This window comes from Pipistrellus kuhlii, unplaced genomic scaffold, assembly GCF_014108245.1.
Source record: "Pipistrellus kuhlii isolate mPipKuh1 unplaced genomic scaffold, mPipKuh1.p scaffold_m20_p_6, whole genome shotgun sequence".
NCBI lineage: Eukaryota > Metazoa > Chordata > Mammalia > Chiroptera > Vespertilionidae > Pipistrellus > Pipistrellus kuhlii.
The window spans coordinates 43,291,659-43,316,130 of record NW_023425562.1 but is presented as its reverse complement, the minus strand read 5'-3'; the positions used below and the strand labels follow the sequence as shown (position 1 = coordinate 43,316,130).

The 24,472-nt window shown below is 37.9% G+C and overlaps 1 protein-coding gene across 5 annotated transcripts in view; it reads left to right on the top strand.

Moving 5' to 3' along the window:
- SERPINB7 (serpin family B member 7) overlaps nt 1-18,532 on the top strand; it is a 41,999-nt gene extending 23,467 nt beyond the window's left edge. For 2 of the 5 annotated variants that reach the window (XM_036418822.2, XM_036418821.2), the window contains exons 2-8: nt 1,370-1,555; nt 6,527-6,577; nt 7,151-7,267; nt 10,154-10,271; nt 12,422-12,564; nt 15,860-16,009; nt 17,396-18,532. In XM_036418822.2, the coding sequence (XP_036274715.1) occupies nt 1,388-1,555; nt 6,527-6,577; nt 7,151-7,267; nt 10,154-10,271; nt 12,422-12,564; nt 15,860-16,009; nt 17,396-17,794 (1,146 nt within the window). In that variant the 5' untranslated portion in view covers nt 1,370-1,387 and the 3' untranslated portion in view covers nt 17,795-18,532. The remainder of the gene's footprint in view (nt 1-1,369; nt 1,556-6,526; nt 6,578-7,150; nt 7,268-10,153; nt 10,272-12,421; nt 12,565-15,859; nt 16,010-17,395) is intronic. The other 3 variants (XM_045574454.1, XM_036418823.2, XM_036418824.2) reach the window with 3 other exon arrangements.
- The last annotated feature ends 5,940 nt before the right edge of the window (nt 18,533-24,472 follow it).

Sequence of the window (24,472 nt, the reverse complement as noted above, 5' to 3'; positions counted from 1 at the left end):
GTTTCCACCCCATTCCCTGACCCTTCACCCCAAATGCCGGTTATGGTGTGGTCTTCTTACGGGTGTAAGTTAGAAGAACGCATGTTTTTCTGTCCTGTCAATCGATCATTTCATTGAATACGATGAAATTTAAAAGCTCAGAGAAATTAAAGACTTGACTCAGGTCACATAACTATTAGCAATAGGGTTGGAATTAGGACTGAGTCTCTTAAGGGGTCCATGTCTCTTGGAAGTTGCCACACTATCAGATGTGATATCACAGAATATACAAGGGGAATAATTAAAATATTCATGTTAATCTGTATAGTCTGGAGTAACCTCTACTGTGGAAGTGGAGAAAGTATGCAAAAAATACCAAAACAGTTTCCCAAAGAATTCCATTGTGGGGACAGAAACAACATTATCAAGAATTCAGATAATATTTTTATTCTGGATTCTACATTTGCTTTTATACCTTAGGTTCTCTAGTAAGAGATAGAACTCTGTGTTGGAAAGTCTTATGGATGTCTGTGATACATAAAATGGTAATTACATTTCCATTATGAAAATAAGCAGAAAATGGCCTGAAAATAATAAATATACTTATAGGACCAAAAATGTATAATATTTGAAATTAGGATGGTTCTAAAGAAAGTTAGGATGTATGATTATTTTAAGAATTTATATGCAGACTATGATGGAGGCAATGGGCAAGAAAGTGCTGTTAAATCTCCAGGACTATAGCCCTTTAATAGACTGTCTAATGTTGTAATATTTATTGTACTGCAAACAGCTTAGAAATCTGGGGTGACTTTAGAATAGGCCCATGAATGTGTCTGCTTAGAACTTTAAAATGCTGAGGGGAGGTTGAGTGGGAGTGATGGAGGAGGCTATAGGGGATAAATTGTGATAGATGGAAACTTGACTTGAGGTGGTGAACACACAATACAGTGTACAGATGATGCAGTGTAAAATTGTGTACATGAAACCTGTATAATATTGTTAACCAGTGTCACCTCAATAAATTCAATAAAATACAAAATATCAGAGGCCACTGGATAGAAATGCCATCAAGGAGAAATAGGAATTTGTCCTAGATAAGAATATGAGACTGTGGACAGAAACACAGTAGCATTGCACTAGAGAATATAAATGTGGGGGGGGAAAGAGTGTATTATAATATGGTTGCCAGAAGAGATCGTTTTAGAGTGTTGGCAGTAAGAATACTGGACCAAAGGAACTTTTTGTTGGTGTTGTTGTTCTAAGTTATTAAATGGTTACAACCAAGGCTAAAGAAATGAAAAATTTTAAAAATTAAAAGAATATACACCCATTATATTCACACAAAAAATACACTTGGAACTCATTTTCTTTCCTTATTCTTCTCCAGGCGACACTTGATTTCATAATGGCTTCTCTTGCTGCAGTAAATGCAGAATTTTGCTTCAATCTATTCCGAGAGATGGATAACAACCAAGGAAACGGAAATGTCTTCTTTTCCTCTCTGAGCATCTTCACTGCCCTGGCCGTGGTCCGCTTGGGTGCACGAGGCGATGGTGCTGCTCAGATGGATAAGGTCAGTCTCAGTTGTGGTTTCTGCAATGAATCTTCAGGGCAACTTGTTCTCCTTCTACCCTGCCCCAAGTATATTTAATGGTCCCAGCTCAGTGAGGACATACCAATGAGCCCCTCTCCACATGTGAGGAATGCACATAGCTCACAGCCCTTGTTTTTCAGCTGGGAGTCAGCAAGAATGTTTCCAGGACTGCAGAGTTGTGTGTGTGTTTTTTTCTTTGTTTGTTTGTTTTTTCTTAGAATATGTTATCAAAGTGTTTCCCAGACCAGTGGTGTCACCTAGAGGACTTGTTGGACATGCAAATGCCACTGAAGCAGAAGCCATGGGGATGGGTCCCAGCTATCTCTGTTAAACAAGCGCCCTAGGGCCTAGGTGCACACAAAAGCTCAGAAACCACTGCTTGAGTAGATACGGGTGAGAAAGAAAAGCTCCAAGGAGACAGCAATGAAATACTAATTGAAATGCAAGTGACCTGGGCATAAAGAACATAATAGGGCACTAGGGTAATAGCAGCCTCCCCGAATGGTCATCACATCGTCACTACCACCTTTGGAAAGTGCTCATTAGCTCACTCTCCTATGCTGCCCTGAGCGAGGCTGCACTGGGAAGTGACATGGTCATGGTTTCCCACACTTTGTTAACAAAATTTAGCAGCAGAAGAGACACCAGGCTACACATGGAGGCCATTGTCATTCCTTTCATTCACCAATTCCTCCCACTATGACATCCATCTATATGTCTCCTCTGAGTACTACCATGGACCAAAGTCTTTTTTCTTTTGACGTTCAAATGGTCGCAGTTGGGCCAGTAGAATTCCCTTTAAACTTTTCTTTTTAAATAATTTTTCCAGATGATACTAAAATATCTTTGCTTACTAACAGTGATATTTTATAGTCCTTTAATTTTCTTGGCTCAAAAGAAGGCCAGTTATCTCTGCAAAGCTTGGTCCTTTTACCGGATAATAGTATTAAAGTCTAGATTGGTCTAAGTGAGGTTTTTGTGGAGTTAAGGTGACCTGGAAGCTACTTGAAAGAACCAGAGAAAGTATATTGATTTACAAAGTCATGTCTTCAGTTTCATATTCTTTTATTTAGCTATATTTTAGCTGTATTTTCTTGTTTTAATATAAAAAATCTATTTTTGGGAGCTTCTTGCCCCTCTCATCTCTCACAAAACATTTCCATTGAAATACAGTATGTCATAATTTTTTTTATCCCAAATCATGTTTTTATATTATAATATCATTTAAAAGTTATACAAATTTAAATTTTCTAAAATACAATTGTGTTTTACCCAAAACATTATAAAAATAATTACTATAATAAATTCTTCTTCTGTGGGAAGATATAACAGTTTTGTAATTTGGCATGAAAATACAGGTAGAAGCTATTGAGATATAGGTGACTCATAGTATCTTTTTTTTTTTTTTTTTTTTACCCTCAATCCTAAATTCCTGAAATTTCTTACATGATATAGGTCCATAATTTTTCTTTTTGCCATCATCTGAATGTATTTGTTACCAGTTATTTAAAATAAAGAAATTCTGACTTTCTTACATAGGGACACTAAGGTTTTTGATTCCTAGCTTTTCAAATTATGGTAAATATGCCCATTGAAATTTTATTTACATTGAACACATTTAAATATTATTAGTATTATTATTCATCTTTAGATATGGTAGTTTTATTATTGGATCTGTAATTAGAATTCTGAAAAATATGGAAACAGATATATACCACCTTAATAGCATATCAGTCTAGTTTACTAAAAGCGAATTATAAATGTCATAAAAAACAACCAAATTAGTCTCAAAATGGAGTAAAATTAGAAATGATCAAAGAATTATATTAAATATTGATGCTATTAAAGTTTTTCTCAAAAGTGAAGAAAGATTTCTGGAGATTCATATACTTTTTATATTGTCTGGGTCCCACAACGTTAGCTCAGAAGAGACATTGGGATCATTGAGTCCTGACACTTTATGATGCTATTTTATTTTTCTAGTACATTCATTTACTTCCATTTGCCAATCTAGCCAATAATGATGTTAGGACCCTTTTTTCTTTTTCTTTTCTATACTCTTCTTTTCTTTCTTTCTTACTTTTATTTAAAAAATAAAGCTACAGAACATTTAAAACAGTTAGTCTGACTTTGGGAGGAATTTTGGCCGAAAAGGAAGAGCTTTTTTTGTCCTTGCTATGCTTCACATTAACTACTAGGTTCTTTTCATGAGGGAGTGAGTAAAATGTTTAAAGGTGAGGGACATACATCATTCAAAAGGTTTTTCCACAAAGTCATTTATGTTTTCCTCAAGGTTACACATTAGTGATTATGACTTCCAATGCTTTCTCCCCCTTCTTTTGCTTAAATATTTCTTCCTAAGCTGTTTTGATCCTCTCACCTCTGGCCCACTTCTTAGAAAGGAAAGACACACAAGGGACCAGCTAAGTGCAAGCTCGGGGGACACACTGGCTGGGCTTCTCTCCCTCTCCATTCCTATACTGAGGTGATTGATGGTGATAGCTTCTCTTTGCAACGTTTTTGTTTTCATTTCAGGGACACTGACAGGTAAACTCATCCAGTTTCTAATATAAATGTTACATTGCAGAATGAAAAAAAAATGATAATGATATAATTGAAGTTATAAAGACTCATGCTTTTATTTCCTCTCCTTGTAACAAAAATTTAAATGATTCCATGGAAATGGAAGGTCTTCATTGAACCTTCTTCTCTTAGACAAGTTACCAGCTCCATGTTCACCAATGGAGGAGTCATAGTCACAATGAAATTGACCCAAAAGTTGTGAAACAGAATTGTTTAAGGACCTTCACAACTCTACCACTTGGGAAGAGATAACTATTGTATAATATTCTTTTTTTAATTTAAATTATTTATTGTTTGAAAAGATTACATATGTCTCCTCCCCCCCCTCACCCCATTAACCTCTCCCCAACTGCTCCTGCCCCTCAGCACATGTCCTCACCCACCTATTGTCTGTGACCATTGGTTATGCTTATATGCATGCATACAAGTCCTTTGATTGATCTCTTACCACACCTCCTTCCCTACATAGCATTCTTTAAAGCATTGAAAATCTTTGTGTTTGGCCAAAGCAAAATGAGAAAGGGGGCTGATGTTCTTCATGCTTCATAACATCAATTAGAAGGAAAAATGACACTCAGACTGCAAAGACCTCACTGAGAATTTTAAGTTGACTACTAATTTGTATAAATCTGCCTTGTTGATTTTACCTTATCTCTCATTCCATCTCATATTATTATTCAAGATTAAGAGGATTTAGCAATGTGGTAGGTTCCAGTTCTCTGTGACCTATTAAAACTAATAGTGACACTCATGGCCTTGTTAAGTTTTCATAGCTCTTTCCAAGCTGTTCCATTTTCCCTAGCCTAGTGATCAGCAAACTGCAGCTCGCAAGCCACATGCAGCTCTTTGGCCCTTGAGTGTGGCTCTTCTGACAAAATATTGTATCATGTGCGGGCGCACACGTACAGTGCGAATGAAACTTTGTGGTCCATGAGTACAAGTCGGTTTTCTGCCTGGGCAAGTCTGTTTTGAAGTGGTTCTAACACCGAGCCACACTTAAGGGGCCAAAGAGCCACATGTGGCTCATGAGCCATGGTTTGCTGACCAGTGCCCTAGCCAATATGATGTTGCTATGAATTAGGGGTTTGAAGCCTTGAGATCAAGAGCCCTCACAGAGGCACTGATCAGAAGATTGACTTGTTTAATTAAATTCCCCTTCTTTTTACTCCCACTGTCCACTAGGGATATGGTTCAAATATAGCATACAGAGTCCCTTAAAAAAACAAAAACCCTACATATTTCTACAAAAAATCCAACCAATAAGATTTCAGGAATCACAAATAGACTATGGTACAACTCCATCATTGTCTGGCAGCTATTTAGACATTTAAAGCAAATGTAAGTTAAAGGAGTCCAGGGTAGCCTCTCTGTGTTGTCCATCCAAGCCCAGGCAGCACACATTCAGTTTAACCCAGTCACTTGCACAAGTGATTGCCAGGTGGGTAGTACCCTTTATCACTTCCTCGTAGAGGAGTTTGCATTTCAGATCCCATAGATGTAAGGGTCTAGGGTAGGGGTGTTGAACTCAATCAGAGAAGGGGCCAAAATCTAAAATCCAGCCTAAATTGCAGGCCGAATGGTTTACTGAACAGTCATAAACTGTCATTGTGATGGAAACGCAGCGGAGTGCAGTGATGACAGCGCGGTGCGGGCCACATTGCAAGGCCTGGCGGGACGGATTTGGCCCGCGGGCCGTGTGTTTGACACATGTGGTCTAGGGAATTCAGCTAAAATACAACAGAAAATAAAGACTTGGGAATAGAACAATTATTAGAATAATGGGGTTGTGAGAACCACACTGGAAGAGGAAAAGCTTAAAACTATTTTATTTCAAATAATTGCAGGATCAAAAATTGTATCTCCCAAGTCCCAGTTTAGCTCCACATTGAGGAATTTCTAGATAGTCAATAACAATTCTCTGTATTATGCTTCCCCCCCCCATGTGACTAGCCTTAATCTTGCCTCCCACATGATTAAACAAAGCTTTTTATTTGACCCCTTTTATCCTTGTCCAAGTTTAATCAGTGAGTACTTATTAAATTACTCCCCCAGAATGAGTAAACTACAATAATTCAACACTTTCATTGGTAGCCATTGATTTAACTCTCTCAATTTATACTTTTTCCAATGAACCACATGTTTTAACCAAGTCAATAGGGTAGCTGCACATTTCCTTCCTGCTCTATGTTCTCTCTCTCTCTCTCTCTCTCTCTCTCTCTCCCTACACACACACACACACACACACACACACACACACACACACACATACACAGACTACCAATGAAATCTCCACACCTTATTTTATTTCCCCAGGTCCCTTCTTGTTCAGCCTGACCTGTTAACTGTTTTCTTTGTCCCTATTTGCAGGTACTTCACACCAATTCCATGTCAGGACATGGAAACTCTTCTAATACTCAGGTAAAGACAATGTTTTCTTTTAGGAAAACAGACTGTAAGTCTAAATTTAGAAAAATTCCTGTCTCACTGACACATTTAATTATGCTCCCTGTCCTTTTAAGCAAAGGAACATGTTTCACTCAGATTTCCATGTTGCAAATATTTCAAATATGATTTTTTTAATATTATCTTTGTTGATTATTAATTTACCAATATTTTACTTGTGTATTGGCCAGATTTGGGCAAGGTAGTGTGGAACTAAATGTTTTACTTTTATCTTTGATATTCACAGCCAACTTACATAGGTAAAATGAATTATTAAGAGCACATAGTAGGCAAATTCGTTGTCTTCAGTTAATAATTTTATTCTAAGGTTAATCATTTACTTTAGTAAATCCTTTAATTAACTTTGATCACAGACACTACTGTGAAAAAGGGTAAGAAATTGTAGATTCATTTGATGCTTTTATAGTGCCATTATTTTTTAATTATTTTATTATCCAATATACATACATGTTTCACATCCTACATAAATAGAGTATGCATATCTTTTCAGTCTAATAATACATTTTTATGAATATTTTTTAATAATAGCCAGGACTCCAATTTCAGCTGAAAAGAATTCTCTCCGATATAAACACATTCCACAAGGAATATGAACTCAGCATCGCCAGTGGTCTTTTTGCAGAAAAAATGTTTGACTTTCATGAGGTAAGTTCAGCCTTCTGTCTTAAGTGGTTATTTTCATTTTGGACCTGAGCCTTACTCAATCCAGCATCTGAATAAGGGCTTGCATCTTTCTACTCAGCCATGCAAAGGTGTTTTCCTTCTTGTCACTACTAATTATATTCCCAGGTTGTACTCAGAGTCACTAGATGGACAGGCTCCCAGACCAAAGAGAACATGTCCCTTGGATGGGATGTGGACCTGCCACTGGGGTGAGAAAGCAGATAGCCCACTTAGGGTTGTTCCTGGACAGCAGGGGAAAAGTGCCATTTTTTTCCTCTGGGCTTTGTGTCTCCAGGCGTAGGTTTGCATCTCCAGTGTGGAATTCACCTCCTTTTTTTTTCTCAGGCATGCTTTTCATCTCTCTTAGAAGGACTGACTTATTTATCTTTTCAGTAAAATCATTTATAAAAAAAAGTTGCTGGTAGTAGAGATGAGACCAGCCATGGGCAGAGGAGCAGTTAAGACTTGACACAGAGGTGGGGGATGGCAGGTTTTCTTGAGGTCAGCAGACTGGATTTTAGTAGTACTATTTGGTATTTGTATTATCAATGTATTCATCCTAGTATCTTCTCATCCAAATACCAATGAGATAAGAATGCACTCTATATATTGCTATGCTCATCCCATACTCTAGAACCATGATGGCTGTGATACCTGGAAGCTGTTTAGTGCTATTCAAACAGACGCACTGTTTCTCTGGAATGTTTGTTCTCCCTTTTAATTTTCTAGTTCTGAGATAACTATAAAACTGCACTTCTGTGACAACTCTGGACTAATTCCTACTTGCATCTTCCCAGGTCTCTGTGTTCCACCCAGCCATTATTATGTTCTCTGCCTGTCACCCACTCACATTCTTTGCCCCTTTTCAGCACCACTCCCAAATCCTTTGTCAGCCTGCCAATTATAAAGCATTAAGCCACGCTGTTTTTTAATTTTATCCAAAGAATCCTAGACACATGTTCCAGGGGCCACCCTAGATGTTCAGCCCCACATTTTTTTTTTGTCTCTATTCCCATGCAACCTACTGTGTCCCTGAAGGACTGTCAACTCTCTTCAATCGGTAGTTGACATGTCTATCATGCTACTATTTATAGTAGGGTCCCATGTTCCCTTTTCTGGCCCTCAGTGTGTACATAGAGCAGGCACCTAGAAGCACAATAAAGGTGAGAGCTGATCAAGAACTTGGAAAAATGGAGACATTGAAAGTCTGCTCATGATTTGCCAACATGAAGATAATGACACAGTGACATTTATAGAGCAGTTGATTCTTACAAATCAAAAGCTATGCACTTGATCTTCATTAAATGTATAGGAAACTGAAGGTTAGCATGTAGTATTCACCCAGGTGGTTTTACTGCAACAAGGGCTCTTTCCATCACAACTTGATGACCATCAGATATTTTCAAAAGCAAGAGTAACAGTCTAAGTATTATGATACCATAATGGAACTTTGAATGATGAAAGCTATTTATTCTGCAATTTAAAAAAAGAGAGAAAACTGTTTTATTGGTTATAGGATAAGGAAACCTCAGCTCCCCCTTCACTCATAGGAACACACACAATAAAAAAAATCTTAATTCAACAATTCAACCAGGTGACTGCATCAACACAGACCACAGAGAAGAGTATCACCCAGGCCACTGATTAAAGAAGACAGTCCCTGATGGGACAAAGAGAGAACCATCCTATCTAATAAAGAGGGAATATGCTAATTGATCCTCATATCATCACAAGGATGGCAGCACCTACAGCCAATAAGGAGGGAATATGCTAATTGACTGTCACACCCTCAAAGATGGCGGCACCCACAGCTACATGCTGGTGGAGCCCAATCTCCTCAGCCCCCCAGTCACCCAGGGCTGACCTGAGATGCAGGCAAGCCTCAAATGTCAGCTGCTCAGCCGCCTAGGGCTGGCCTGAGACATAGGTAACCAGGGCCAGCTGAGGATTGTGCTGCTGGTAGTAGCAGCAGCAGAGGTGTGATGGGGCACTGCCTTCCCCTGATTGGTGGGTTGCCTCCTGCCCCTGAGGGCTCCTGGACTGTGAGAGGGGTAGGCCAGATTCAGGGACAACCCCCACCCCTCCAGTGCATGAATTTTCATGCACTGGGCCTCTAGTAGTCTATAAGAAGACAAGAAGTATCAGAGGAACACTCTTTCCCAATCTGAAATCCTGCAGTACTATATGTAACAAAGGGCCTCCCAAATGACTGAATCCAATATTCATTTTTTTAAAGGCATTTAAAGGTAGAATGAAGAGTGCCAGGTTAAAGGTCAGGTTTACCTGAGTCCTAACTCTGTCATTTTATTGCTTTGTGTCCTTCAAAAATCAATTGATATGCCTAAACTTCAGTTTCCTGATTGATATAATGAAGGAATTATACTTAATAGTCTCTAAGGCTCTCAACTTTCATGGCTGAGCTTGTATTTTTGAATCTACAATATACATTGAAAATGGAAATTGTGTATAGTATTTTTGTGGTAGCTAAACTAAAGTTTTATTAATGTACCATCCTCATTCAATATGCAACAACCATTTCCTGAGCTCTGACCAAGTGCAAAGAATCATACAAGATATAGAGAGGATGCAGAAATATGACAGGATTCAATCTTGAGCTAACATTTAAAAATCAATAAATGTATTTCACTACATTTTCACAAACTAGAAAAGAAATTTTCTACATAAAATGTTTTTGGTAAAATACCAGATATTTTTGCCTTAACACCAAGGACAAGATGAGAATATTTTCTGGAGTTATAAACATTTTACTGGATTCATAAACAATACAAACATTACTTAGTTTGTGGTGATTTGGAAATATAAGAATTGCATATTACTTACAGAACTGTATATTATTTGTATTTATAGGAATATATTAGGTGTGCTGAAAAACTATACAATGCCAAAGTGGAACGAGTTGACTTTACAAATGCTGTAGAAGATGCCAGATATAAAATTAATAACTGGGTTAAAAATGAGACACATGGTGAGTGCAATGCTCAATTTTCCCACAGGATTGGTCAGTTATATGTGAATGTTGAGAACTGTCAGCATTACAATTAGGAGTCTTTTGTACACAGAAGGCGCTGCTTTTCCTGATCCAAAGCAATGATTATTATTTAAAATTGCTTTAGTATTTGTCTGTAATGTGGTGTTGAGCAATCTTAATAATTTGAATGCTTTACGCTTTTAAGAAGTCGTGGCTATTGCATGTTCTCATTTGATTGGGAAATAATCTTGTGAGCCCAGTAGATTTTATTATGGCCATTTCATAAATTAGTTATAAGCTAAGGTAATTTACTCAGTGACCCTCAATATCTTATGCTTGGTTAGTGAACAAGATTAAGAGCAGTTTATAGGACATTTTTAAATGACCACAACATATTTCATTCTAATGATCAACCCAGCATCTTAGTGTTCCTTCTTGCACTGAAGGGTCTTATTAAAATTATGACATCCTACTATCTAAGAAATATATTTAATATTATTGCTTTTTCTAAGGGATTAATTCTTTAGTTTTAATTTTAAAGTTATTTTTATTTATCAAAATAGTATATGTGGCTTCAGGTAGTACCTTCAAGAAAAAAATACATCTCTTTATAGGTAAGTCTCTTTCACAATTTAACACAAAATCACAGCTAATGTTCTGTACAAAGCAAATAAAGACATCTATTCCTTATTGTTTTGTTAATTGACTGGCTCCAATGTTAGCCATTTCTTTACCTAATGCTTGGCTTTGTTTTGTACTTTGAACAATATACATGTATTTGATGAGGCTGGCTCTGTGTTAGAAATATGAGACATGTGATTTGTACTATAAAAGGCAAACATTCAATAGCATATAATTAGTCCTGCAACCAAGAATACAGTGTCTCAATATTCTTTTTGTCATAATTCATCATTACATCTGTAGAGGTGACTTTGACCATTAGCCACCACATGTTTCAAATATACTATTCATACATCAAGAGAAACTACACAATTATTGGTACTTTAAAAATAACTGAGTGAGCTTCTATTTACTGTTTAGTACTTAAAGGTCTGAGATTACTAGTACTCTTTTCAATTTTGATCATTTATTTCTTTTCTATGCAAAAAATACATATATAATATTCTCATTTTGATAAGCATATGAACTCAGTGTTATTTGGGGAAACACTTCAAATACTGCCCATGTTATAGCAAACCCATGTAGGTTTTATTGCTCCCCATCCTGTACACACTACCAGAGCCATCCTTTTGAAAGACAAATCTGATTCATTAAAACCATGACCTTTCTTGTCTTCCAATGAATAGTGAACAAGAATTCTCCACTGCCTTCAGGATAACCCAAAATTCTTAGCAGACATTGAAGGCTCTTCATTATCTGGCCCTTGTCTTTAATTTCTTCAGCTTTACTCTTCCTGTAGCATCAGAATGAATTAGGGTTGCTCCAGACACTGTTCTCCCAGGCTTCTAGGTCTGAATAAACAGTCCTGGCTTTCTAGAAGTTCTCCCAGTCCCCACCTTGCCCTCCCCTTAGCAGGACACCGAGCCAGAGATGAGTGCCTCTAGCCTCTGACCCAGCAAACTGAGCATGTGGCTCTGGCACCAGGTGCCTTTGTTCTGTTGGTCATTGCCTTCTCTGTACTGGAGTGTGAGCCCAGTGATGACATGGACTGTCTTTCACTGTTGTGATTCAAGTACCCAGAGTTAAGTGCAAAAATCTCTTAAATGTGAAATGAAGGAAGGAATTCGCTCTTTCACTAGAATGGGTAAAAATTATACTTGGATTGCTGGGACCTGGTCAATTTAATAAAGGCATTTTGGTGCCTGTGAATAGGGAGGGGATCTGGGAACTGTCTTCCTGGATCGGAATCCTCTTGGCAGTATTTCTTGTTGCGAGACTTTGTACATATTACTTACCTTCTCTCTGCTCAAGTCTCTTTGATAATTATAGTCCCGCTGCACAGGGATTTTGTGAGGATTAAACTAAATACTGCATATACAGCATTTAAAAAATGCTTGGTGGAGTAATTAATTGCTCATAGATTATTATAATAGCTATGTGATAAAAATATGCTTATCTTAATTTTTTTTAAAAAAACCTTACATTAAATATTTGACATTTCCCCTCCTCAATTTATTTCTCCAAAGGCAAGATCAAGAACATCATTAGTGAAGGTAGCATCAGTTCGTCGGTGGTCATGGTGCTGGTGAACGCTGTGTACTTCAAAGGCAAGTGGGAGTCGGCCTTCCTCAAGAGCGACACTAGGCACTGCCGTTTCAAATCTCCCAAGGTATGGAGATCTGTTTAACTTGGGAAGTATTTTGCTGATAGTGTTTCTTAACAGCAATTGTGATGTTTACATAGACAAAGTCTGGATTCAGCAGTTCTTCCCTCATTTTCTAGTGTGTTAACAATATTATACAGTCAAGTGCTTATAAGATAAACTTTCTATTTTCCTGCTAATGCAGGTAATAGAATACAACTGGAGGTGCCCTATAAATTGATATTTCTTAAAACATATTTGAAATTGAGAAAAGGAATAGCATACGAGTTTATTTGAAGGCATTTCAGTAGGGGTTCTGTAAGAAGAAAATATGACTAGAGTCTAGGTTTATTTTTCATGATTCTAACTGCAGGGTGCACAGAGTCATTTAATATAAATGATTTTCCCTGAGTCAAGGCAACTATGTGTCTCCTTTTATATAACATAAAATTATATTTAATAAAGTTATGCATTTCCAAATATTGGTTATATCTGTTCCTTAATTTAATTCTCCTTGATTTAAAACAATCTTTTAAAGTGTGTATTCTTAAAAAAATTAGATCAATTTGTACATAATAACCTTAGTATAGTAGAAACATCAAAGGCCTTGGAGTCAGAAATACCACATCGGGATCCTCACCTCAATTCATAGACACTGCCTTGTCTTAGCAAGTTAACCAACCATTGCAGACCTCCTCACAAATGAAATACAGTGATTCCATAAAGCTTCTCTAATTTCTCTTTCAATCACCCAGTCTATTAAGCTGAGGTAGAGAAATTCAGATTTGACTTTTAAACTTAGTTTTATTTTTCAAGTGCAAAATACAATTGAAATGTCCTTTCTACATTTCCCCTCATCAGAAGTTTAAGACAGAATGCTGGTAGAAATGAGAGGTCATTGGATGAGTGAGGAGGTGGGGAACGAAAGGTCACCTAGGCAGACTGGAACCACAGGTAGGGCAGGAGGAAGGCATTTCAGAGATATTTGAGAGGAAGGAGAAGGCATAAATACAGAATCGAAAGGTAATAGGCTGACTATCTGGCTTGTCTCGGTGACTGCCCTTTGTATGGAGCACAGCCAGCCCTGCCTTGTGTCCCTGACTGCAGGGTCCTAACACAACCTTGAGGCGGAAGTTTACAATGCAAGTGTCTCCATGGGAACAGAAGAGCACAGAAATATTTTGAAATTTGTATGTGAAAAAATAATAATGTAATAAATCCTAATAAGAATGCAGCTGTCTCTATAGACATTATCTGTATAATTGAATAGGAAGAATATTAGGCAGTACTAGAACTTTAGGAACCGCTGGAATTGTTCACAATTTTCCTTCAGTGCCTCCCAGGTAGACTCTATTGATTCATTTCCTTCAATGAAGACACAGTGGGCCTGTCCCCTGCACTGCTTGTGGGTTATTTTCTTTTAAAGAAGTTTTTACTTAAATAAGTGTTAACATGTAATAATTCTTTAAAATAATCTTCCTGCCCATTGCATGTCCCTTATAATATAGTTATGATATACAGCATCTAACAGACTATGGAATCTATATCACTGCATCAGTTTTAGTGAAGTGACCTCTTTGCTAAAAAGTATTATTGTGTCAGTCTTTCTCCAGCATAACTCAGCTGTGTGATTCTTGCCCTGGCATGGAAAAGTGATATTTTGACTGACATCAGCCCCCATTTGCACCAGGCTCAGTTCGGCTGATCTGTCTCACTAGGCAGGTGCCTTTTCCACTTTACTGCTTTAGGTGTGTTACTTATGATGTTCAAACTTTCAGTCAAAATGGATATTCTTTCCAGAGGGAGAAGGGCCTTTGGTTTCAGCACAAATCATTACCTTTCCTCCTCCTATAGAATTTTCTGTACTAAAGCGAGATATGACAGGCAAGATGACAGCTTCGCAGATTCACAATATCATTTAGGAAAAGGATGGTTTATGACACTTCTATAGTGTTTCTAAATCTGCAAATTGTAGTCCTTAAGGTTACACCTACTGTGTTAATCTGAGCGATATATTTTATAAAAGTTAAATAATCCTATATAATAAAAGGCTAATATGCAAACTGAATGGAGGAATGACTAGTTGCTATGACATGCACTGATCACCAGGGGGCAGATGCTCAATGCAGGAGCTGCCCTGGTGGTCAGTGCACTTCCACAGGGTGAGTGCCTCTCAGTCAGGAGCCTCTCCTGCCTCCTCAGCAGCCAGCTAAGGACCCCTCACGGGATGTCCGAGTGCCAGCTTAGGCCCACTCTCCCTGGGGAGTGGGCAAAAGTCAACAGTCAGACATTCCCCAAGAAATTCCAGACTAGGAGAGGGTGCAGACTGGGCTGAGGGACCACCCCACCCAGTGCAAAAATGTCATGCACCTGGCCTCTAGTTTTTTTTTTTTTTTTATAAGACCTCACTCTTAAATGTTGTAATTTTGATTGTACAGGGTTGTATTTTATTTCTGATAAGGGAAAAAAAATCTATAGCAGTCATTTAAAATTATAATGGTATTTAATAATTGTTTATTACTTACTAGAGGCCTGGTGCATGGAATTTGTGCATGGGGTAGAATGTCCCTCAGCCCAGCCTATTCCCTCTCACAGTCTGGGATCCCTCACTCCTTACTACCCACCTGCTACAGAGCTGGGAGGGTTCCTGCCACCACTGCTGTGCTTGCCAGCCGTGAGCATGGCTTCTGGCTGAGTGGTGCTCCCTCGGTGGGAATGCACTGACCACCAGAAAGCAGCTCCTGCATTGAGCATCTACCCCCTGGTGGTCAGTGTACATCATAGTGACCAGTCGTTCTGCCATTCAGTCAATTTGCATATCAGAGTTTTATTATATAGGATTATATAGACATTATAGATAAAACACTAAGTGCAAGGCAAAGTTCCAAATGCTAGATAACCCTGTCATAACCCTTTGCAGTACAGACTATTATTATCCTCATTATTTATTTATTTTTAAGGAAGGGAGAGGGATAGAGAGTTAGAAACATCGATGAGAGAGAAACATTGATCAGCTGCCTCTTGCACTTTCCCATCTGGGGATATGTGCACAACCAAGGTATATACCCTTGACCAGAATTGAACCTGGGACTCCCCTGGCACAGAGAAGTGAAATAACTTGCCCAAGGTCACACAGCTGGGGAGTTTTAAACTCAGGCAGTTAAAGTCTATACTTTCACCACTAAGATGTGCACCAATGGTAACATGTGAGGAAAAACCTACAGGATCAACTGAATAAAACGGAAAACATTTTTTCTTTTGTACTTGGTTAATAAGTGAAACGGGTGGGCTCATCAAAATGTTTTTGTGACTTGACTTCCAGTGTCCTGGGAAAGCAGTTGCGATGATGTACCAAGAACGGATGTTCAATATGTCTGTCATTCAGGACCCGCATATGCAAGTTCTTGAACTCAGATATCAGGGAGGCATAAGCATGTACATCATGCTGCCTCAGAGTGAAAACCTCTCCGAAGTAAGTTACCACCCTCACTCCCACCGCTGGGGACGACTTTTGGGATACTGGTACTCGTGTATTCATTTTTCAGTTTTAAGGTTTCAGGTTGTTGTTATGCTAGAGATTTATCCTCTTATTCATTTATTTGCTAAATATTTCATGAACACCTACTATGTGCCAAGCATTGTTATATCAATGAGATTTTAGCACATATCAAATATTTTAACTTCAAATAATCTGCAATGATAGAAAAGATAGCCTAGATAAAACAAGCAGGAGGTAACTCAAAAGATAGATTTGTTTTTGTACTTATTGTCTGAGTCATCTTTTCCTGTAATAGATTCCCCTAATGTGTGGATCATTAGGTATTTAGTATTAATATCTACTGAATCGACTACACAATCCTATATTACTAAATAATAATGAGGAAGCTGGCTTTGCAGTGGGCTAAATGAGAAAAACAAATCTAGAATAAAAAGTTACTACAGGTTATTAACTTCAAACTGGATAATTTATAGAAAATTTAAATAAGACTAAATTTGCTTGTAAATTTGGATTCTTGATAAGAATACAGATAAGGATGAATAGCTGTGAAAATCTGTTAATGATTTCAGTGAGCCTGAATTTGAGGGTAAATGTCCATATATGAGATCTGGAAACAATATACATGAAAAATCTTCCCATTAACCTATGAGCGGTTCTCCGGAATTAGTGAATTTAATATGTGAGTCATTTGGGGTCAGCAAGGGTGTTGGAGAAAGACAGGAGCTCCTAGCTATACAACTAAGTTTCCTACATGTGTACTTTGGGCACATCTCCCAACATTCTCTTGAGTTTCAGTCCTCCCATGGGTCCAGTAGGAGAGGTATTTAGGGCCCAAGCCTCCCTGATAGCATGGGTGACCGTGCTGGCAGCTATTGATCCCCCACGTCCTTGAGGCTGGAGCTCTATGCTCCTTTCCTTAAATCCATTAGTTTACTCCAGCAAGCTATGCAAATACCATTTTCTTTGCCATCCATCCCGAGAAAATGGTCAGGCAACACTGACTTAAATGACTACTGAGTTCCTTTCTCCCTCTGAAGATCTCTGATCCCCTAGTTCCTTCATCAGCTCACTGTGTCACGTTGGCCACACATGTTCATATGTAGGCAGAGAATAGAAAGTCCCCGGAATACAATTAAGTCACACCTTGTCATAGCAAAGCAAATTAAGCATGTGATTTATGAAAGAGTGCTTGAACTATTTTTTTTAATTATTTCCAATTTCCAAAATCTCCAGGGCCTATTCACATACTTACGCATAAATACAGTGTCTGGGAGAGGATAATTATGAAAAGCCCTATATCTTTGTAGTTGTTGTTTTTTAAGCATGGGGTCCTAAATTGCCTTTTGAATATTCCTACAGATTGAAAACCAGCTGAGCTTCGAAAATCTAATGAAATGGACCAGCCCCCAAAAAATGAATCACCGGTACGTCAAGGTGTTTCTTCCTCAGTTCAAGATAGAGAAGAAATACGAAATTAAACGTTATTTACAAGCCTTGGGGCTGAGAGATATCTTTGATGAAACCAGAGCTGATTTCTCTGGCATAGCTTCAGGAGGTCGTTTATCTTTGTCAAAACTGATGCACGAGTCGTACATAGAAGTTAACGAGGATGGCACAGAGGCGGCTGCTGTCTCAGAAAACACCATCGTAGAAAAGCAACTCCCTGAGTCTACCCTGTTCAAGGCTGATCACCCGTTCTTATTTGTCATCAGGAAGAATGACATCATCTTGTTTAGTGGCAAAGTCTCTTGCCCTTGACAATCCAATTGGTTTCTATTATGATAGTCTCATCAATATCAAGGAACCACCACGTGTGAATAGATGGGAAGCATATGGAGCTCCCCTTAGGTTACTTTCTTCTAACATTGGTCAGCAGAGGACTTTGGTGACTTGACCCTTCTCTGACACCTGGTTGATTATCCCCACCTTGCTCTTAGCATTTCTACCTCCATCTGCCCCACCCATTTATAATTTCATTGCTTTTCTACCCACACTCATTTCTACCAGTCTACTCCATAGCCACTTGCACAGAGTTCTGGGAATTGTGGACATGTGCTCCACTGGTAATGACAATGTAGATGTCATCCTGGAGATCTTTTCTGAAACCTCTAGGTGTCCCGGATAATCTAGTTTTATTGTACATAATCTAGAAAATAAGCCCACCTGTTAGAAATAAGTGTGAAGGATCACTTTTCCTTGCTGACCTAAGAAGACATTACTTGAACATTGATGTGAAAACAGTCTCTTAATCTAAAATCGAAAAAAATAAGGATTTGGGTTTGGGGGCCAACCAAAATATTTCATTAATAACTTCAAGTAAATGAATCTCTTTTGGCTTTTCTTTGATAGACACTTAGTATGTACATAGTTTTTTCAAATATTAAATATCTTTCTACAATAACTGTTTCCAGTTGTTATGTACAGTGTATTATTTCATATGCTGTATAGTTTACATGTTTTCTCTACTTATCAAAATAAAGAAAAATAACATAACTACACCAGTGTGATTGTTCTCCTATGACCAGTTGTGAGACGGCCAGCAATATATATATATTTTTTCTAGGCTGAACAAACAAGCTATGAAAAAGAAAGAAAGAATGATTTACAAATATCAGTCTGACTTGATTAAATGTTGCTAATGTATTACACATGAAAGTTACTTTTACATCTACTTATATAGGTCGATGAGCTAATTTTAAATATGAGGACTTAAATTCATAAGGGGAAAAGATTAGAACCTATGTATATTTGTAATAGGTCAAGGTAGCTTTATAAAACAGATTAAAAATAAATTGAGAATCAGTAGACCACATTGAACTTCCTAGTAGCCTATAGCATGGCTCTGTGATGCTTTGTGCTAGACCTGGCAGATACTTGACTTCCAACAAATATTGTGGAATCCATAAATATGGCATGAATGAGTGAATGTGACATAATTGTAAAGATGTAGAGTATCTCCTGACAAGAATAATTTGGTCACTAACCTGCCACTCCTGAAATAACTATGATGTCTTTCAGAGACGTTTGCAGGGAGTGAATTTAACTGGTATGCAGTGGTTTGAGTTTTGGGTAGAAACTGTTTTTTCTGATTACCTCCATTCCCACCAACTGCCATTCAAGTATAACATATTCTTGGACTCTATCTTTAGGAAGATTTTTGTTTTTCACTTGTAGAATTAATTTGGGAGCCTGGTAGTTTTCTTCTCAAGTCTGTGACTCTTTGAGTTAAATCCATAATTCTTAGAATGGAGGAGGAAAGATAAACATTATTGAATAATTTTTCTATTTAGAAGCTTTGTTTTCATTATTACATTTAAGCCTTACAACAACCTTGTTGTATCTGTTATTATCCCTATTTAATAACTAGGTTCAGAGAAGTCAAGTTAGTTACTCACATGTATGACAAAAGGCAAAGTTCATTTTAAAACTCAAGTGTGTCTGATTTAAAAGATCTCTCTTATGAAGACCCTTGGTGGCCCATTTCAACTAATTGTGTTTCATGTGTATTGGATTATGTGGATCCAATTAGAATAACCTGGCATAGCCAGAGGAACATTTTTGATTGTAGGGTGACCATGTGATTTACCAGGGAACAGGCTTCCTAAAGAGTTGGGCAAAAGGTGGGGGGTGGGGGGAACAACAACAAACAGTGGGTCAAGTGCCTCACAGACTCTGAGGAACACGTTTTGGTCTGTACATTTATTTCTGTTTTCTGTGAACTTGAACCCCACCTGACCCCAAATTTTTGCCTGCTCCCCACTCCGTTCCTAGTTATAGAACAACAGGCAACAGAAATGTACTGATGTCTTTTTTTTTTTTTAATATATTTTATTGATTTTTTACAGAGAGGAAGGGAGAGAGAGAGAGAGAGCTAGAATAGTCCATGAGAGAGAAACATCGACCAGCTGCCTCCTGCACACCCCCTACCGGGAATGTGCCCGCAACCAACATACATGCCCCTGACCGGAATTGAACCTGGGACCTTTCAGTCCACAGACCGACGCTCTACCACTGAGCCAAACCGGCTTTGGCTACTGATGTCTTAAAGGATTTTACTTCCATGTTGATGTGAAGAGTGATGGCTATTCAAGGAAGTGGGGAACATTTCTGGTCCCTATAAGACATCAACCACCCACCAGCCAAATTATTTAAATTTGCTCTTCTCTGTGTAGGAGTTCTTTAGGCTGCTTTACTGGAACTGCACCCCTTGGCCCAGGGACATTACAGTTTGTTTTCCAACATTGGCAAGACATTCTATAAGTTAAGTTGTCAGGAGAAAGAATTACAACTTTTCTATTTATAGTCTCACTCCAACTCAGCAACTTCTAGTTTTCCTTTTCAGAAGTTCCTTTTGGAACCTTATCAATAGAATCTCTCCTTTTAGAGCTCCAGGATAAAGGAGGCCATTTCTGTAGATGTTTTGATCTTCCTAAGGTGTACAGATTGTTGAAGAAGATCCTTCTCACCGTAAGATAGTGCATGTAAGTATATGTATAAGAAAATATGTAAGCATTCCTCAGGAGATTTTCATGGTCCTTTCCCTTACACTTTTGTTTTATCTGGAATCCAAGTTATTATTAGTGTAAGAATTTTACCAAAGAAAGAGAAACATAGCATTTATTAAAAGAGACAGACAAGAAAACTTAACCAACAATTTTGTACATAGCCATAAAGAAAGCAGATAGGCTATCCACTCACTTTGTTTTCTTCTGCAGCCTATGCTCTTCATTTATTAAATAAGTATGAGTGCTTTACATATTTGCTCAAAAATCTTTTTAGTTCAGCTGAAGATATTGAGTGCAGTTATGTCAATTCAACACAAAACTAGTGAAAATAACTCATATTTCATGGATTACCAGGTGTGATCCTACTGATTGTTTTCCCAAAGGTGAAATCAAGGACCCCTTGCCACCAGAAGCCTCACTCACATCTTTGCTCAGTTAGTGCTGGTTCATGCCATCTCCTGTGGAGGGACCTGGACATATGCATTTCAGAAAGGCCACACCAAAACTATGGCTTTCAGGTTGGATGAGTTAGTCTCATGGTTTAATTTGCTTTTCTCTTAAAGACAAACCTCCAAGTTTTTCCCCTTAAATTTTGTTAAATTATTTCTGGCCTTCAGTAGGTAAATTAATTTCCAAGTGACTTTCCTTGCTATATTTTCAATAAAGTGCAGGTTTGATTTTCAATATATTTAAAAGATTTATTGAACCTTAACAAAAATTCATCATAATACTTTTATCATATTTTGAAAGGAGAAATGCTGCTTTTTAGCACCGTAGTTGTAAAATTAAATACTGATGTAAAAAATATGAGGCCTTCAAAGGCCTTACAGTACATTTAGGCTTTGGGCTAACCTTAATTATGATGTAATTTACTTACTTAAAACTAGAAATGAAGTCAGATGATGGGGAAGAACTAATAGACATTCCTGGAATAAAGAGGCAGGCCCTGAAACTAATTGAAACAATTTTTAAAATTAAAAAAAAAAAAATAGTCAGAAAAACAACAACAACACACCAGGCAGATCATAGAATGGGTGTGATCTTAAGAAGTACATCAACATTGGTGAACAAGATACACAGTCAACATAAAAGGTTCCATGTACACTGTCCTACCAACCTTAGTCTTCCAACTTCTTTCCTTAGTGCCTCTCAAAGAGCAGACTACAATCAAAACAAAACATGCTATTTAACATGAAAGAATGAGTTTATACATTATAATTAAGTCCTAAAGCTATCAAATGTATACACTCTATCAGATGTATTACCAACAAATATTTAAAATTATTGGTCAATTTAAAAATTTTTTATAGTGAACTGTAAAAATTAGGAGAGCTTATACCTGTGAATAAATATTTTTTCTGTAAAAGGAATAGTGAATGACTTTAAGAAAAAATATAATTCTCTAGCCAAACACATCAGTCACCTCTGGAAGTATCTAGAACTCTCTTTCCAAAGAATATTGCCATCAGATATTGTGACCATAAGACAAATTATGAAATTATATATTTTGTAGCTCTTTTTTTTAAATATAAATTTCCAGGACCACAGCCCTGAAGATTCTGATTTGCCGCGTGAGTATATGTATTTTTAAGTAGCTTCTATAGGTTTGTTCAAGGATCATCCCAGTTGAGGGGATCATAATATTACGAAGATGGAGTGAAATATTTTAGCAGGATTCATAGAGATACTTAAAGGGCTAAACATACACTGAAAACAAACAGACTTGCTAGAGAAAACAATTAATAAACAGAATCTTTAATTTCTCAGTAAAATCTGGTCAATATAGATATCTTTAACCAGTTAATAGGCATTTCAAAGAGATAAACATAAAAAAAGGTTATAGTCATAACTAAATTTCCTTAAATGGCATCATTATGTAGAACCTGAGTTCTACATTCTTGACATAACTTTTTGTAATCTGCAACTCAATGCTGCAGACTGATCAGATTTTACCTGAGCTGGAGAGATTTCTAAGTTATATTCTTGGAAGAACCTATTTGACTTTTAAAAATGGTTATCCTGATAAGATCTTATGGTGCATATTTCTTAGCTCTTTGAAGTGAATTAACTGCTTGTGGGCATCAAGAAAGGATAGTTGAATAAAAACAGAATATCCTTTGTTCTTCAATCGCTTCTTTGTTTAGGCTTCTGTCACCTTTAAATCATCACAATAAATTCTGTGGAAAGATGAGTGGTTTTGTTTTGAATACTCAATGTGGACAATTTTGGAGGATGAATATAAATGTAGATTTCCTGACTTAAATGGAAAAACAAGAAGGCATTAGTATTGCTGTTTCACTGTGTTTAGGTTTACAGTCCCAGAGCAAAGCTTTGCAGATGATGAGGCTGCAAGAACACTTGAAATTGGACTTCATAAAGGAGTCTGGGGTCCAGGTACTTGAGATGCCCGATACGGAGGATCACCAGAGTATTGTCATCCTCCTCCCCAGGGAGGACATCCACCTGGAACAGGAAAACCACGAAGCCTTCATTGCCACAGCCACAAGAGAAGGCTCTGAGCTTGAGGATTATACATACAGAAGCTGAGGCATTAAAAACAACCGTGTACCCTCTACTTAATGCAGTGCTAATGTCCATTTAAAAAGTAAGCAAGATCTCTAAATAAAGGACACCCATGCACTGGAATGTGTTGCTTGCACTTGTAAAAGTTTAAGACTTTCAAAGCACAACCATGCACTTCTTTGGGTCTTCCTGGTTGGTGGTTGTTTTATACGTTACTTACTTTGCTATAAACACAATTTCTTTGGATACTTGACTAATGAGAATTTTAAGTTGAGTTGGTCAATCAAGAATTATAATTTATGTTGGCAGAATTGGAGGATCTCAGGTTCCAAAGATTTCTTTTAATATGGCTACCAGAAAAAGGGTGGACACTTATATAAGTGTTCAGTTATAATATACAAATTAAGCAATTTATAGAGGAATTATAGGAGGAAGAAAAGTAGAAACTTCTCATGATGATGTGTTTTCCTGAGTGGCTCATGGATGGTTGTGCCCATGCCTAAATTCCATGCTTTGTATTATAGATTCAAAGGCACAGATTCTAGGGCTACATGCTTCAACTGCAATTCTTGCCCATGGCCTGATTTCTTCCACTTACTGTGATAGAATCTGCTTTCCAAAATGACAGTGAGAACTAGCTTTGCCTACTCATAACCTCTCATCCAATCCTTAGGATGCTTCATGTTTTAGTATAAATGTAATTTTCAAAATAAAATTTATTTACATGTTGTTTCTCACTTTCTCTCCCATAGGTTACCAAGGAACTCACCTGTGAGAAACTAAAAAGCTGGATAGGCTCAGCCAACATGAGAGACACAGCTGTGGTTCTACATCTGCTTCAGCTCAGACCCGATGGGTGCCATGAAGATTTGACTTCCATATCGGCAGCTTTAGGAATGACTGATGTCTTTGACCACTTGCAGGGGTCCTCAAACTTTTTAAAGTGGGGGCCAGATCACGGTCCCTCAGAGAGCTGGAGGGCTGGACTATATGAACTACTAATTCCTACTGTAACACCTCGGCTGCGCTCACTGCCCAAAAAACCTGGCGGGCCGGATCAGACTCCTCTGTGGGCCGCATGTGGCCCCCGGGCTGTAGTTTGAAGACGCCTGACTTAAGGGCTAATTTGTCTAGCACACATGTGTCAAACACAAGGCCCACGGGCCAAATCCGTCCCACCAGGCCTTGCAATGTGGCCCACACCGCGCTGTCATCACTGCACTCCGCTGCGTTTCCAGCACAATGACAGTTTATGACTGTTCAGTAAACCATTCGGCCCGCGATTTAGGCTGGATTTTAGATTTTGGCCCCTTCTCTGATTGAGTTCGACACCCCTAGTCTAGCATAACTGCAGGTCAAAGCTGGCAGTATCCAAGATAATCTATTGTCCATGCTAGATGTTACTGAG